Raw genomic sequence first — 16524 nt, 5'->3', positions numbered from 1 at the left:
GGCCAAGCTGAAAATGAAGCTGGAGGTGGGGGTCCCCCGTGTTGGGCGTGTGGTGGTGGTTGTTAGCGGTTAAGTTGTGTCCGACTCGGCACCACCAGGCTCCTCTGTCCATGGTATTTCCCAGGCAAGAATACACTCCAAGAAATCCCATTTCCTTCTCCAAGGGATCTTTGTAACCCAGGAATCAAATCTGCATAATTCCTTACCACTGAGCAACCACTTGGCGCCTGGTAGACCTCCCCTAGAGATGAGGGGAGTGAGTGGGTGAGGGAAAGAGCAAACGGCTGACTGAAGTCAGGTCCACTTGCAGCAATTCTGTCCAGTTTGCAGAACACCTGATGCTTTGCAAAGTACCTTCATGTACACACCATGTTTAACAAGGAGTGGCTGGTCAGCTCCATTCTACAGGTGAGGAGACTGAGGTGTGGGAGAGGAAGGGCCTTCGGGTGATTCTAAGAAAGGGTGCAGAGAGGCGCAGACAGAAGACTTTTGAGAAAAAGGAGCAGAAGGAGGGAGATGTTTCTTTAGGGGAGAAGCCTAAAGGGAAAAGCAAGTGTTTAAAAGTGCATGGACAAGACTTCCCTGGCAGCCCAGGGGTTAAGACTCTGCTTCCAGTGCAGGAGACATGGGCTGGATCTCTGGGTTGGAAGATACCCTGGAGAAGGAAATGGCAACCCGCTCCAGTATTTTTGTGTGGGAAATCCCATGGACAACAGAGCCTGGCGGGTTACAGTCCATGGGATTGCAAAGAGTCAGATATTAAAAAAAGAGACATGACTAAACGACTGAACAACAGCGTATATATACAATTTAAATGCCTTAAAAAGTAAATAGGACTTCCCAGGTGGCACAGTGGTGAAGAATCTGCCTGCCAGTGTAGAAGACGCACAATACATGAGTTTCATCCCTGGGTTGGGAAGATCCCCTGGAGGAGGAAATGGCACCCCACTCCAGTATTCTTGCCTGGGAAATCCCATGGACAGAGGAGCCTGGTGGGCTACAGTCCATGGGTCACAAGGAGTCAGACACGACTGAACACCCATGCATGCACACATCTCTCATTTAAAGTCGTCACTATGAATAATTATAGCATCTGATCTCATTTTGTCACCCGTGAACAGATCAAAAGCAGTGGGGATGGTCATGCCCACCTCACCTGATTGAAGGGTGCTGTAGATGCCTGGATCAGTAGGAGACTGTCTTCCTGTGGTTGCACACGTGGGAGTTTTGTGGAGTCCACAAAGCCCACGTATGCAGGGACACCGTGAGGGGTGATGCCCAGTACAAGGCTGGATGCCCTTAGCCCCCAGGGCCTGGGGGGCCTTCCTTCCTTAGAGGGCTTCCCCTAAGGCAGAAGGCACCACCTTTCTGCCAGGACGTTCAGCCAGACAGCTGGATCAGAATCCCTCTGACGCTCTTGACCCTCAACCCCTACTTGCTGGGAAGAGGCGGAGAGTCTGGGAGCCAGGCAACCAGACTGGGGCACAGGCAGCTCCCACAGCTGCCAGGAGAGAGCCAAGCTGTCCCAAATCAGGGCTTCTGACTAAGCAAGCCATGCTCCAGTGAAACACACCAACCAACCTGGCAGTTCTCTATGTAGACAGCAAAGCTGCCAGGTCCCTTCCAGGCTCGCCATGGCCAGGGCCCGACGCCAGCTCAGCTAAGCAGCAACTCCCAGGATAGAGCGGCGGGGCAGAGACAGAGGAAAATACTAGGTAAAGCTCACAGTGCTTCAACCTTGTTGACCACCGAGTCATGAAGTTTCCAGTGAAGGGTAGGAAGCCGTAGAGAAAATCCTTTCCCCAAAGACAGGACTGGAGCCAAAGTGGACTCTGCTGTGTGTGGATGGGTGGGTGGCGTGGAAGGCTGGAGGGGTCTGGGGAGGGGAGGAGAGCAAGGGTCCTGGTCAACTGGCTGTAGAATATGGCAGAAGTGATGCTGTGTGACAGCCAAGGCTGGCTTATAAAAAGGACACGACTTCTCCCCATGGTCTCGGTCTCCCCCTCCCAACTTCTCTTCCTGTTGGCATGATCACCCTTCAACCCAGCCACCAGGCGTGAGGAAGCCCCCACCTGGAGAGCCCCCCGCCCCACTTCCTTAGAGGCACCGAGGCCCCCAGTCAGCATCAGGTGCCAGGCACACGAGAGACGGAGCCTTCAGACGACCCCAGCTGACCCAGAGTGGGGCAGAGAGACGAGCAGTCCCCGCCAAGCCCTGCCCAAAAAACAGATGCTTAAGAGCAGAATAAACATCGGTGCTGTTTTAAGCCACTGCGTTTTGGGGGTGGCTTGTGATCCTTTAGTTAGCCAGAAGACTGTGCACCCCAAATTTAGTAATCACAACATAAACACAGGACCTGCCCGTGGGATTAAGTGACAGATTTTTATGTAGTGGAAAAAAACAAACAAACAGGAAATGGAGGCAAAAAGGCAAATGTGGTCCAGGCCATGACCCCGCCCCTCCTCCGTTAGTGTATCGTCAGCTCTTTCCCCGAGAAGGTCCAGTGCGTCTGGCCAGGCCTAGCTTTGGCCTCGGTGAAAAGAGTCAGTGCAAACCAGTGAGTCCCAGAGACAGAAGGCAGCTGCCGAGAATTTCCAGCGTTCGTGCTTTGGGCAACGAACAGGCTGGATGATGCTCGCAGGCATCCTTGGAGCCGGTCCTGCTAGGAGAACAGCCTGGAAACATGCTTCCCCACCGGCCACAAGGGACCCGGGCCACCGGACGTGTGGCTGCCTCACCCATCGCCCCAGCCTTGGCCGCAGCTGTCCGCAGGGTCCTCTGGGGAATGCCTCAGGGCTCCTGGGTGTTCAGCAGCGGCCCCTGGGTGCCCGCCCACCTGCCAGAGCCGCGGTGGTGGCTGAGCGGGGCTGACATCCACCGGGGGAACCGAGGGGTCGGTCCGCAGAGCAGGCATCGGGTCCTCTCCCCAGCTGGGCGGGGGCCGACCCTGAGTCACCAGGGCTGGGCACCACAATACCACCACGGGACACAGGCCAAGAAACCTGTGTCCCCAAAGAACCAGGAGAGCGTCCAGCACGGTCAGTGTCCTCGGAGAGCATGCTGTGGGAGGCTGGGAGGGGGGAGATAAGGAACTTTAGGACAGGGCAGAAAAGCACACAGCGAGAGTGTGGTCGAGCCCAGGGATGGGAGGGGGGCGGGGATGGATGAGGGGACATCCCAGGTCAGGGGGCGCACGGAAGCGAGAGGACAGCCATGTGCACAGAAATCGGTAGAATGAATTCCTCTGAAGACAAGGCCGGGCAACGGGGCAGCCCAAGGACTGAGATAGCAGCCGGGCTAGCCGGGGCATCCTCAGAGGAAGACCTTCCAATGTTGAGGGCCGCGGGGCATGCACGCTGACCTGCCTGTCCTTCCCGGGGCCCCCAGACATGACCACAGTGAGGATCCCCAGGGCCCAGGTCCTCAGAGCCTTTAGAAGACACCCCAGCAGAGAAGGAGGCGGGGTAGGGGGTGGCAGACAGAACACGGGTCCAGGAGTGGTCCCCCAGCTCCTAGCCACTGCCCTGCCCACCTTTCCAGACACTGACTTCCTGGGACCCTGTCCCTGGAGCCCCCCGGGCTCTCCCCTCCCAAGCTCACCTCAGTTCCCTTGTCCCAGCCACAGCCTGGATCATCTCAGAATGATTCGTGGGTCCAGCTGCTGCAGATGTTCTTGGACGCCAAAGGGGATGGTGGGCGTCCACATCCTGTGAGGGGGGGCGCGACACACGGAGGCCAGGTCAGAGAGGACAGGGGGTGGTCCAGAGTCCCCAACACAAGCTGCCTCCAAATTCCACCTCCCACCCAGCTTAGTGTGGGGTCATGGGGACACCAGAAGTCTAGTGACCCCTCTTTTTAAACTTGATTCTGCTTGAAGGAGATAGTGAAGGACAGGAGGCCTGGCGTGCTGCACTCCCCGAGGTCGCAAGCAGTCGGACACAACTGAGTGACGGGACCACAACAACTGTCGAGAACTTGCTGTGTGATCTCAGAAAGGTTAGCTAACCTCTCTGTGCCTTCTTCACATCCGCATAATGAGTCTTACAAGAGCCACCCTACTCCTCTTAGCAAGAGATGAGTGATTACGTAGACAACAGTGGTTTGAAAGATTATAAAGTACAGTTTCGGACAGTGGACATCATAGTGAGGTAATAATAAGTAAGTCTGAATCATATGAAATTGACAGTTGTATAGGTCAACAGTGGAGGAGGGCATAGCAACCCACTCCAGTATTCTTGCCTGGAGAATCCTCGTGGACAGTGGAGCCTGGCGGGTTACAAAGAGTCGGACACAACTGAGCGACTAAGCACAGCACAGCACATAGGTCAACAGATAAAAGCCATTTCGTATTGTTCGGCTTACTATATCGAGTCTTTTCGTGTACCAGACACTGTCCTAAGTATCCTGACTAATTTAAACCCCACAAAACTGCTTGGGAGTAAATATTATTATCACTCCCATTTTACAGATGAAGAAACTGAGGCCAGGGAATTCCCTGGCAGTCCAGTGGATGGGACTCAGCGCTCTCACTGTTGAGAGCCTGGGTTCAATTCCTGGTCAGAGAACTAAGATCCCCTAAGCTGAAGCAAAAATAAGAAAAGAGACTGAGGCCAGCAGGGTGACATGTCTTGTTGCCCAAGGTCACACTGTGGAGAGCGGCAGAGTAGGATTTGAGCTCAGGTGAACCCCACGCTGATTCCCCCTCCACCTCGGCCAAGACTTACGCCAGTGTCTTCACCTGAGGGCACTTTCTCAGGCCAGCGGCAAGCTGCTGGGCCCCAGCGGCTGTGAACTTGTTGTACTGGACGCTGGGGAGAGAAAGCCATTGTGGATCCTGGTCCTGGGGACCATCCAGCCTCAGACCAAGGCCAGCACCACGCTCTCAGCAACCAGCGCTTCCCACGATGCCAGCAAGAGGCCCCCGGTCCTCCCAAGCCCTGCCCGCATGGCCCAGGCTCCCACACTCACTCCAGCACCCGGAGGGACACCATGTCTGGAAGCACGTGCGCCAGGCTCTCGGCTCCCACGTCGCAGATACAGTTATTGTACAAGCTGTGGGAGACAGAGGTCAGGCCAGGGGCCAGGGGTGCTGGGGGGTCAGGGCCTAGCGGCAGACATACCAGCTGGGACTACTGCCCCATTCGACAGAGGAGCAAACCGAATAACTTCTCCATGGTTACTCAGTGAGTCTCGGGAAGCAGCGGGACCTAGTGGAGGTAGCTTCCTGCCAGGGACACCTCAAGTTTAAATCCCAGCTCTGCAGCTTGCTGCCTGACTTTTGGCAAGTTACTCAGCGTCCCTGTGACTCAGTTTGCACCTCCATAAAATGGGCATGTTAGAGTAATAGTGGGGAGGAGTAAATAAGTTCGTGTTGGTAAAACACCAGAATAGGGCCCGACACGTGGAATGAACTACTTGTTAACTATGGTTATTATATCTCCCAGGGTTGGGGGGGGCAGTTGTGAGGTTATATCAGTTACTGTAGTGCGCCCAGCATTGGGGATATAGCAGGGAAAAGCGAAACCCAGAGTCACTGGTCAGGCTTGGGTTTCAAAGGGTACTTAGTCACCATCAGCAGTGTCAAAAGTAGAACCACGGGTGTCGCGGACGCCTCATTAACAAGAGTCCTTATAACAAGCCAGGTGCGGCCGCGGTTCTAATTTCAAGGCCGTGACTTTGCCTTGACCCGGCCTCAGAGCAGCACTGCAGGGCTGCATGTAAAAGCAGCAGGTCTACACTGCAGCAAAGGGATTCACGCTAAACTCCGGGGACCCCTGAAGTCATGAGTCGGCTCGCACCAGGGCTGGAACCAGGGAGGGCTTTTGCAATCTCTTCCTGGGATGGACCTTAGAACCCAGGGGGCCCTTCCTCCCCCCGACAGGGAGAGGATTCTTCCCATATTTCACTGATGCCAAGATGTACATGCTCACATTTGAAAATCAGAGATCAGGATGTGTCTGATAATCAAAGGATGTCATCGTTTAGTTAACAGTGGTTTGTCCTCTTAATGTCTTACCAATGGAAGGCATCTTAAAGTCCTTAAAATATGAGGTTTCTTTTTTTTTTTTCTTTTTTTTGGCCATGCCGTGCAGCTTGCAGGATCTCAGTTCCCCAGTCAGGGATAGAACCTGGGCCATAGCAGTGAAAGCCCAGAATCCACATCGCCCCCACCGGCCCCACCTGCTTCTCCATTCACACCAGAAAACCCCCAGTCTCCCTCCTGACCCTAATGAAGATCTCCCTGTTTGGTCTGGCCTTCCCTGACCTCTCTCGCCTCATCTCCCCTCTGGCCCTAGTTCCTTATATCCAGCCACAGGGGCCCACCCCACTTCTGGCTCTGAAGGACCCAACCCCTTTCCCACATCAGGCCCTTTGCATCTGCTATTCCCTCTTCCTGGAGTGCTTTTCCCTGACAGCATCCCACAGGAGGGGAAGGGCCGCCTCTGCAGAGCTCTCCTGACCTTCCCTGGTGAATTCACTCCTCCCTGTTGTCCTCTCCCTGGCCTTTGTTAGTTTCCTCCCTCCCAGCATGAATCAGCTTTTTAAATACTTGGTTTACTCATTTGCTTATTTATTGAGCAAGGAGCTCAAAAGTAAGACCTGTGTTGGTTTTGTGCACAGCTGTATCTCTAGTTCCCAGCACAGGTTCTGGCCCGCAGTTGATATTAAGGAATCTTAGATGCCCTCACGATCCTAGGCAGTGCCAACATAGATTATACAAGCTGCACAGCACACAGCCTATGCAATGGCACGCGGGGACCCTGGCTGGAAGGCTAATGGACTGGAAAGACCATCAGTACCGGGTCCCACCAGAGGCTAGGCTATGAGCGAAAGTCGTTCAGTCGTGTCCGACTCTTTGCGACCCTATGGCCTGTACAGTCCATGGAATTCTCCAGGCCAGAATACTGGAGTGGGTAGCCTTTCCCTTCTCCAGGGGATCTTTACAACCCAGGGGTCGAACCCAGGTCTCCCGCTTTGCAGGCGGATTCTTTACCAGCAGAACCACAAGGGAAGTCCAAGGGCCAGGCAGGAAGGTAATCAAAAGCAAGATGTGCTATTCCAAGCCTCACCAGAAGGTGACAGTGTAGGCACGGACCAGTGTCTGAGTGACAAGAGCCATCCAAGGCTGCCTGGGCACGATCAGCCTTCAACCCTGGACTCCAGAAAAGGCTCAGTCCTGCCATCCCCTGGGGAAGGAGGACCAATATCTATTAAGCACCAGAGCCAGGCACTGCACCAAGTGTTTTCTGTAGGCCATAGAGATGGTACCAGTTTTCCAGATGAGGAAACAGAGACGGGATGAGAAAACGACTTGCCCAGAATTTGCCCTTCCTCCGGGGACTGCTAACCGTCTAGTCCAGGGTGGTGGCATGGCCCACCTCCAGTGGGGTGTGTTCATGTTGGGTTTCAGGTCAGTGCCCCCGACTCCCCAACCCCAGCAAACTGTGCAACACCAGCCCAACAGAACAGCCTGTAGCGACTGCTTCCAGGGACTTCGCAGCTGGTAACCAAGGGGGCTCTCTGCCCACCCCCAGCCCACCAGCTCAGCACCTGACAGACGGGGACCTCACTCACCTCAGCCTGAGGAGGGACGCGGCCAGCGCGGGCAGAGCCTCGGCCAGCTTACAGGCACCCACGTCGGTGATGTTGTTCTGGGACAAGCTGCAGGGGTACAACAAGGGGGGAGGGCTCAGGGCCAAACTTGAAAGCCTCTTCCCACCAGCGCCATGCCCCAGGCTCGGGCAGAGCTGGGGACCTCCGCTTCCTCACAGGGCGGCCCAGGGCAGCAAACGCAAGACAGTCCACCTGGATGGGAGCCGTGGGTGCTGAACTGTGTGAGGGGCACTATGGGTAACCTGGACCAGTAAAAGGATGCCAGTCACATGCTGAGGCTGAGCGGGATGTTGGGGTGAGGATGCAGGTGAGAGAGACTGCACTCCGCCCACACCTGTTCTATGAGTTTATAGTATCCCTTCTTTTCCCTCTGGACCACTTTTCAGGACTCTCATTACATGAGGGTTCACATTATTTGTTTGAGCTCCTTGAGGTGAGGGGTCGGGTCTCTTTTGTTCATTACTGTAAATGTGTGCCTAGAGCCGTGCAAAGTACATAGAAGGTGCTCGGAAGATACCTAAGTGGGGAAGCAAGCATAGGAGACAGAGATGGGGGGAGGAATCAGGGAAGGAAAGAAGGAAGGAAGGAAGGAAGGTAGGAGTGGAATCTAGCTCACTCACATTATCTCCTTAAACACTCTAAATTACTCAAGAAGTCTCAGTGTCCCTCCATCAGGGAAATCCCTAATTGGTTCTGGTGAATTTCTGTGGCTTCCCTGATCATGGTTGTGGAGTAGAGTGTGCATGAAGTGTAACGATCCCTCTAGGTTCAGTAAAAAAAATCATGCTGACACTCCTGCCTCATATCCATCTCCTACTCCCCCAAACCCAGAACAGTTTTTTTTTTTAATTAAAATTTACTATTTTACTACCAATGTTTTATTGATAAATCCTAACCTAGCTCCCACCCTCAGTCTAACTTTCTCTCATTAGACATTGCTTACACTCATTAGACATTGCTTACACTCATTACTGCACACTTCACAGTTATGATGCCTGTTTGTTGGTTTGCTGTGTCCCCTCCCTAGAAGATCTCTGAGGCCAGGGACTTTGCTTTGCTTAAAGCTGAGTCTCCAGGGCATTGAACTGTGTCTGCACATAACAGGTGCTTCTTACATATTTGTTGATTAAATGAATAAATGATTAGTAGAATGGCTAAATTAATGAATGAGTGGGTGCATGATTGAATGGATGAGGGAATGAAAGAAAAGGTGGAACTTTGGGGACAAATGCAGCAGGAAAGGCAAGCCCAGCCCACTCACTTGAGTGTCTCCAGGGCCTTCAGCTGAGGGAAGGTGGCCAAGAGCTGGGCAACACCCTCGTCCCCAATCTTGTTCTCGCTCAGCGAGTCCAGGCTGCAGGTAGAATCAGATGGGGGTGCATCAGCCAGCACCCCAGAGGCCACCTGGCTCTCCCCCACCCTCCAGCCCAGCAGCAGCCTCCCCCGATCCCCCCACCCCTGGGCACACCATGGCCAGAGGCAGCTGAGCTCCGAGAATATGAGAGCGTCTTCATCACCTGGGGGCACAGGCGGCCAATCACGGAACAAGGCTCTGGCCTCCCCACGGACCTGAATCTCTGTTTTCCTTCCTGGGAGCCCCATGAGCTGGGGCAAGTTCCCCAACCTCTCGAGACCTGAACTGTACAACTGGGATCACATTCCTCACCCCTACATCCCCTGTGGAGTTGCTGGGACCAGCACAAGAGGGGAAAAGAGTCTCAAAGGTCACAAAAAGATTCAACTTCTTTTTATTGTTTCCGTCTCTCATGCCTTCCCTGCAGTGGGGTCATCCGGTCACTCACACCAGCCACACTAAGGAAGCAGGGAGAAGGGGACAAACAGGGCCAGGGTTTGGAGAAATTCCAGGGTTTATACTCACTCCAGATGCTGAAGGGAAGTAAAGGCCTCGAGGATCTTCACCAGTTTAGGAAAAACCTGTGGGCCTAAGACAGGGCCCAGCCTAAGAAGCAAAGAGCAGAGTCAAGACCCTGAAAACAGCCATGGCCCCACTATTCGACCCCACAGAAGGCAGGCCCACCTGAGACCTTACCTCCTCCCTGCCCCACCTGGGGGATCCCAGTCCTTTCTACTTCAGGCAGATTTCACAAAACCCACTCAAGAGGCCTGCTGGGCTCCCAGCTGGGGGCTCCCCAGCCTTCATCTCCACGTGGGGAGCCAGGTCTCACCCCTGCCATTATCCATGTGCACCCTTATCCCACCCTGGCCTGGGGAAATGGTTCCCAAATGCTGGCCTGAGGACCCACCTCCGCCCTGAGAAAGACGTCTTACATATTTTCCATTGCTATTTCATAACAAACAGAACCATTTCTTGAGCACTTTTTATATGCCAAGAACATGCCGGGTTCATCAGTCAGATCTCATTTAATCCTCACAATGACTCTGAACTAGGAGCCCTTCTTAGTCCCGTTTTACAGATGGGGAAACCAAGGCACAGAGAGGTTAACTAACTCATGTAAGGCCACACAGCCTGGATGGACATTTAGAACAGACTTCAAGGGGATGAGAAAAATAAAGATGACAAAGGGCTCTCTCTCTTTTTCTTAATATGGTTAAAGTACTCAAGGTAAAGAACCATCTTTTATTCTGAAATTAAATCCTTTGAACTTTTTTGACATCATAATGTTTCATTTTTTATAAAATTATGGTGCCATCAGTGGTTATTTCACTTGTTTGAATGAACATACCTGATATGAATTAAAAGATGGTAACTTCAGAGTCACTGAAATTCACTTTGAAATATTCTCAATCTTTGAAACCCTAAAGTCTGGGAATCATCAGCCTTAATGAAAGGTCACGAGATGGGGATCAGACATCTGACTTGAATCTGGGCTGGCTTCCCTGGTGGCTCAGATGGTAAAAAACGTGCCTGCAATGCAGGAGACCCGGGTTCCATCCCTGGGTCAGGAAGATCCCCTGAAGAAGGAAATGGCAACCCACTCCAGTATTCTTGCCTGGAGAATTCCATGGGCAGAGGAGCCTGGTGGGCTACAGTCCATGGGTCGCAAAGAGTTGGAGATGACTGAGTGACACACACTTTTCACTTAGCTTCTCTGGGACCTTTTGGACAAATCCCTTCACCTCTGAGTCTCAGTCTTCTCAAATTGAGTCCCAGTCTTAGAAGGTTTTTTGAAAGATTAAGGAATTCATTTACTAAATATTGATTGCTTGCCTATTGGGTGCCAGGCCCATCAAACCTGGCAACGCAGATTGCCATGAACAAAACAGACAAAAGTCAAAGCCCTCGTGGAGCTAACATACCAAGGGGCAAGATGGATAATCAGAGAAACTGGTAAACTGTTTGGTATGGAAGATTATAAGTGATACAGAGAAAAGTCCAGCGCAAGCGGGGCAGAACTGTACGTTCACATATGGGAGACAGAAAAGGCCTCTCTTGGGGATTTCTGTGGTCGTCCAGTGGTTAAGCCTGCACCTGGCAGTGTAGGGGATGGAGGTCCAGTCCCTGGTGGGGGATCTAAGATCCCACATGCCATGGAGAAACGAAGTCTGCGTGCCACAACTAGAGAGCTCATACACCACGAGGAAGAATCCAGTGTGATGCAACAAAGATCCTTTGGGCTGCAACTGAGATCTAGGAAAGCCAAATATAAAAAATAAATGAAATTTTTTTAATTTTTTTTTTTAGAAAGAAAAGATCTCTCTTGCTGAAAACCAGAAGAAATTGTGGGCATGGGCCATTCAGACACCTGGGGAAAAGCATCCTGGGCAGAAGGCATAGCCAGTGCAAAGGCCCAGGGGTTGGACCAGACCTAGTGAGGTTGAAAACCATCAAGAGGATGCACGTGGCTGCAGGGTGCAGGAGGCAAGGCTGAAGAGGTAAAGGGAGCCTGGGTCGGGAGAAGCATCCACCAGCACAGCCCCTCCTGGGCTCCGAGTGGCTGAGCGGCCTCATCTATAGGCAGGTGAGACCGACAGGGCACTGGACACGGTAGCTGCCAGTCACACGCCCAAAATAGTCCCTCCCTCCCTTCCTTCCTTCCTCAGAACTTCTCGGGGCTTCTGGCCTGCAGGTGGCTAGCCTCCGGCTTTTGGACCGTGTTCTACCTCATGGCTGCTGCTCCCCAGAGCACAGTTCCGACCTCCAGCTAGGGGCTTTTGAAGCTGAAAATAATTCAAAGCCAGAATGGGTCCTTGGTACTTGTTTTCATATGTTTCCTCTTTTCAGCAACACTGTTTTTTTTTTGTAACCTCTGCACAAATTTGGCATCTTGTCTCTCTCTGTTCAAAAGAGGAAATCCTTGGCTTTTTCTGGAGGGCCAGGGGAGCAATGATCCGGAGGAGCAGGCAGCCTGTGGGTGCCCCTGGGCAAGTTACTTAATCTCACTAGGCCTCAGTTTCCTCATCTGTAAAATGGGGGCAATAATGACTATCTCCCAGCTTTTAAAATTAATGAGATTACATACAAAAGGCACTGAGTACACTGTAGGTGCTTAATAATTCCTTCCTAATCGTCAGATGATTTAAAATCCCTAACAAGGTCCAACTATGAATTTAGCTTTTTCCTGCATTGGAGCAAGAGCCAGCCAGGCTGATCTGATATTTGTGACTTTAGACAAACAATTTATACCCTCTAAGGCCTCAGTGTTTGCTTCTGTACAATGGGGAGATAATAACAATTTCTCCACCCAGCATGGTTCATTCCTATTCCTTTGCCTAGCTTCAATGCTTCAATCACCTCCTCCAGGAAGCCCCCTAAGTCTGATTCTCATAACCCTTGAGTTTCCAGCCACTAATCACAGCAGCAGGTGGTAATTTTACACTGGACAGCAAGCTGATTGAGAATAGTAGCCTTGGCCATAGGAGCAGATCTGTTGACTGAGTGGATGCAAATGAGCATCTTCACCAGCAAATAGGCCAGTTAGCTTCACCTGTGAGACCCTCCAGGACTAGCCTGGACTGGCCATGCCCCAGCTGCTGGAAGCTGGTTTCCAGAGTGGTGGGGGAGGATGAGAGGATAACAATAATTCTGAGGACTGATCTGCATTCTGGTGGTACCAGCCCAGATAACGCTGGAGGAGAAACCTCGTTGGAACCCAAGACGATCCACCCCTTGGCTTACGCAAACTCCAGCTTCTTTAAGTCTCGGACAGCAGGGAGCTCCCCAGCTGCTGCTTCAGAGGAGCTTCTTGTCCTGGAGAGAACGGGCAACGTCAGTGGAGAGTTGGCACTGTACCGTCACTGAGCCCCTTCCTCTGTGTCTTAGTGCCCCAGTGCCCAGAATTCCCTAGAAGGACAGCCTTCCTCAGGCTTCTGTTGTCCCCTTGTTAAAAAGAAAAGAACCTCCAAAAAGGATATTGTTAAGGCGTCACTGTGTGTTTCACACAAAAGAGCCTTAGAGGAGGCATTACCCACACCCACCCCAGACAGAGCACAGTAGGTGCTCAAACAATGCATGATGGAGCAAGGAGGGAATGACACCTGACCTGCAGTCATGTCTCCTCTACCATCTCAACCTTAGACCTCTGCCGTCTATAAAATGGGGATACTGGTCCTGGCTGCCTTGAAAGTTGGCCCTGGTGTCACTTGTGTGACTGGATGAACACTTAGCAGGAGAGAATATCCCCTTGGCTGTATTTATTTATTTTTTAAGAAAAATTTGGTTGCACGTTGCAGCATGTGGGGCCTTAGGTCCCTGGCCAGGGATCAAACCCATGCCCCCTGCACTGGAAGGCAGAGTCCTAACCACCAGATCACTGAGGAAGTCCCTGAAAGTGTGTCCTTAGATTTAGCTGGGAAAGAAGTCGGTCCATGATGGCAATTTTGGAAGTAGATACAGTGATAGATCCTGGGGTTTCTGCCTGGGTGGCGACCGCAGTGAGAAATTCTAGACGGTTATTGCCCAGGGATGGAGAGGGGCATGGGAGGTTCCCCCCAAAGAGGAGGCACTGGAAGTGCCCATGATGAACTTAATACTAAGTCTTGTGTGGCCTGGACCACCTCCCATGTCCCCTCCCCCTCACCTCTGGATCTGCACGAGATTGCCAAGGTCTTCCACATCCTTCATGGACTTGGCCTTGAAAGGCTCAATGGTGAACTTCTCCTCCACCGCCCGGAGTAGCTTGGCCTCCCCACGCTGCTGCAGGGACTCCCACAGCTCCACGGTGTCACTCAACGCAGCCCTGTGAAGGAAGGGCCTCAGATTCGGGCACGGTGACCAGCCTAGACCATAATGGGGGAGGGGGAGCAGCTCTACAAAGGAACCTCCTACCTGTTCAGATACTTTCCTTCCTCAGCACAACCCCTACTTCCTCTAGAGAGTCTTGCATGACCACTCAAGCCCTTATCACTTCTTCTGTTTACTCAACTCTCCCAGTGGTTTTATTTCCCTTTTTGGTTTGGCTACCAGGAAGCTCAGTGGAAAATTCTCAGTTGAATGACAATGTTGTTGACCTTACAGCATGGGTAAATTATGCTTAGGGGGAAGGTGGAAGAGATCCTCTGGTGATTAAATGATCAAACAGATCACCAAAGGATTTCGATTCCTTATTTTAAGGAATTTTTACTTCATCCTGAGGGAGGTAGGGTGCCTCTGAAAGATTGGAAGCAAGGATGGAATATGATCAGATGCAATTTCTAGGGAGACTGTGCTGATGGTGGAATATAATGTGAAGTGGAACAGGAGAATGGAGGCAGCGAGGTTGAGGGAGGCTATGGCCTTAATCCCACCATGACAAAATGGTGGCTTGATGGGGTTTCCATCTCCAAGGCATGGAGAAAAGAAAGTGAACTCAAATCCAGATCACTCTTAGATTCTAGATGTGGCCCAGTGCCTGGCTTAAGGCCGGTCTTCACATTCTGGTTGAAAGAATGATGCTGTCCTTCCCTGGCTGTGTGACCTCAGGCAAGCTACTGTCCCGCTCTGAACTTCGGCTTCCTCATCTTAAAAAAAACGATGGAATCACGTCTGCCCTCATCCTGCTGCCATTCATTCTAAATGAGACCCCCCATGGAGTCAGCACTGGGCACAGCACCAAGATGCACCGCAGGCGCCCAAGGCCAAGGAGCCCCCTCTCCTGCCCCCAGCCCCCACCTGAAACGGGTGACACAGCTGAGTCCCACGAGGCTCCCCAGTCCAGAGGGGTCGACGCCAGTGCTGCGGAGGTCCAGGGAAAAGTCTCGGCCCGCCGCCTGCAGGGCGCTGCCCAGCACGTGGGTGTCGGGAGGTGTGAGCCGCGTGCCCAGGAAGGAGAGGCGGGCCGGGAGCCCCTGCAGCACGTGCTGCCAGAGCCCGGGGTCCAGTGCCTCGTGGGCACAATGCAGCAGCTCCAGCAGCCGCCCTGCCTGCAGCGTCCCGGGCTGCAGACGCTTCAGGTACCTCGTGAGCACCTTCTGTTTCCTGTCCACCGACGTGGAGGCCGCCGGCCCTGCCAGGGCCCCCAGGCAGCCGGCGCGAGGCTGGAAGACCAGTCCGACCAAGAAGCGCGGCACGCCCTCCAGCCAGTTGTCATAGGGCCGCTTCTTCCTCGGGGTCAAGGCCAGATACTGCGGCAGCTCCTTGTCCTTGATTTCGCTGCTCAGAGCCAGCCACACGGCCCCCAGGAAGCACTGCAGGAGGAAGCTAGAGAAGGCCAGCTCCGTCTCTGGGGCCCCCGGGGTGGGCTGCAACCAGCCTTGGGCCACAGCCCAGGCCCTCGCCTCTGCCGACGCGAAGCAGCCCACCTTTAGGCCCCTCTGGTGCGCACGGCCCAGCTCCCAGGCCAGCCTGGCCAGTCCCGCCAGAGCCCCCGAGGGGCCATCGCGGGCTGCTGGGCCTAGCAGGCCCACATAGAGGCCCGTGAGCGTGGAGGGCAGCTGGGCTTCATCACTCCGCTGCAGGAGGGCCTCTGCGAGCTGGCACACGGCCCGGCACACGGTGGGGCTGTGGCTGTGGCTCAGGAGGAACGGCTGGGCCCGCAGGAGTGCCAGGACCTTCTCTTGGTGCTCGGCGGTCCCCTCCAACTCAAAGTAACGCCTCACGTAGGTCTCAGCCTGCTGGGCCGAGAAGCCAGCCACCTCGAACAGGGCGTCCGCCTTGCTCAGGCTCTGGGCCAGGCGGCCCCGGGGCCAGGCCGTGAGCAGCAGGGTGCAGCCCCGCAGCAGCTTGCGCTGGAGGAGGCCCGCCAGCAGCCCCCGGAAGGAGCGGGGCTCTGCCGACCCGGGGCGCCCTGTGCTGTGTAGGGAGCCGTCGTGGGCTTCCAGCTCCTCGAAGCCATCCAGGATGAGCAGGACGCGGTTGGGCCTCCTTGCGATGTAACTGAGGACCTCGTCGTCCACCGGCAGCGGCTGCGGGCCCAGGGAGGACAGCAGATCCTGCAGGCGGTAGGAGGTCCCTGGACGGTCCAAACGGTGGCAGGGGACACAGAAGACAAAGTCGTACTGGGGCAGCTGGCCGTGGGCCCAGGCCCGGCTCACGGCCCAGGCCCAGTGACTCTTCCCATGTCCCGCTTTGCCCAGCACAGCGATCACCCGCGTCTCTCGGGGCTGCTGGCGGTCGCTGGCAGCCAGGAGCACCTTGGCCAGACCCCCTCGGGCCGGCTGCCGCTCTGCCCAGTCCAGGGTGGCCAGCTCTCTCTCCTGGCTCTTCCCGCTGCTCTTCTCCAGCCTCACCCTCACCAAGTCCATCTCCACCAGGGTGCCTTCTGGGCCGGCGGGCTGGGCCTGGTACTTGTCCCGTAGTGACTGGTAGAACTGCTCCACACTCTCTGCGCAGGTCAAAGGGTGTGGGGGGGGTTGGGGTAGAGGAGGATGCTCGTGGCAGGACAGGCCTCTGTAAGGCCAGCCCGGCCCCCGTCACTAGCTTCTTCATCTATTCATCTCAGCCTTCCCTAAGCGCTTTCTTGATTAGCAGCCTCACTCAGTTATCCAGACACTCATTCATTCCTTCTTACACCC

The 16524-nt window shown here is 54.0% G+C and overlaps 1 protein-coding gene across 4 annotated transcripts in view; it reads right to left on the bottom strand.

Annotated features, from left to right (window-relative positions):
• Positions 1-1521: 1521 nt before the first annotated feature.
• CIITA (class II major histocompatibility complex transactivator) overlaps positions 1522-16524 on the bottom strand; it is a 55734-nt gene continuing 40731 nt past the window's right edge. For 3 of the 4 annotated variants that reach the window (XM_040230360.1, XM_040230379.1, XM_040230389.1), the window contains exons 11-20: positions 14684-16334; positions 13614-13772; positions 12713-12784; positions 9494-9574; positions 8876-8968; positions 7576-7662; positions 4969-5052; positions 4725-4808; positions 3601-3707; positions 1522-3070 (exon numbers count right to left, since the gene is read on the bottom strand). In XM_040230360.1, coding sequence (XP_040086294.1) covers positions 3632-3707; positions 4725-4808; positions 4969-5052; positions 7576-7662; positions 8876-8968; positions 9494-9574; positions 12713-12784; positions 13614-13772; positions 14684-16334 — 2387 coding nt within the window. In that variant the 3' untranslated portion in view covers positions 1522-3070; positions 3601-3631. The remainder of the gene's footprint in view (positions 3071-3600; positions 3708-4724; positions 4809-4968; positions 5053-7575; positions 7663-8875; positions 8969-9493; positions 9575-12712; positions 12785-13613; positions 13773-14683; positions 16335-16524) is intronic. The other variant, XM_040230368.1, reaches the window with a different exon arrangement.

This window comes from Oryx dammah, unplaced genomic scaffold (assembly GCF_014754425.2).
Source record: "Oryx dammah isolate SB20612 unplaced genomic scaffold, SCBI_Odam_1.1 HiC_scaffold_2, whole genome shotgun sequence".
Lineage (NCBI taxonomy): Eukaryota > Metazoa > Chordata > Mammalia > Artiodactyla > Bovidae > Oryx > Oryx dammah.
The sequence above is the reverse complement of the archived record's forward strand: the minus strand, read 5'-3'. Positions and strand labels throughout refer to the sequence as shown.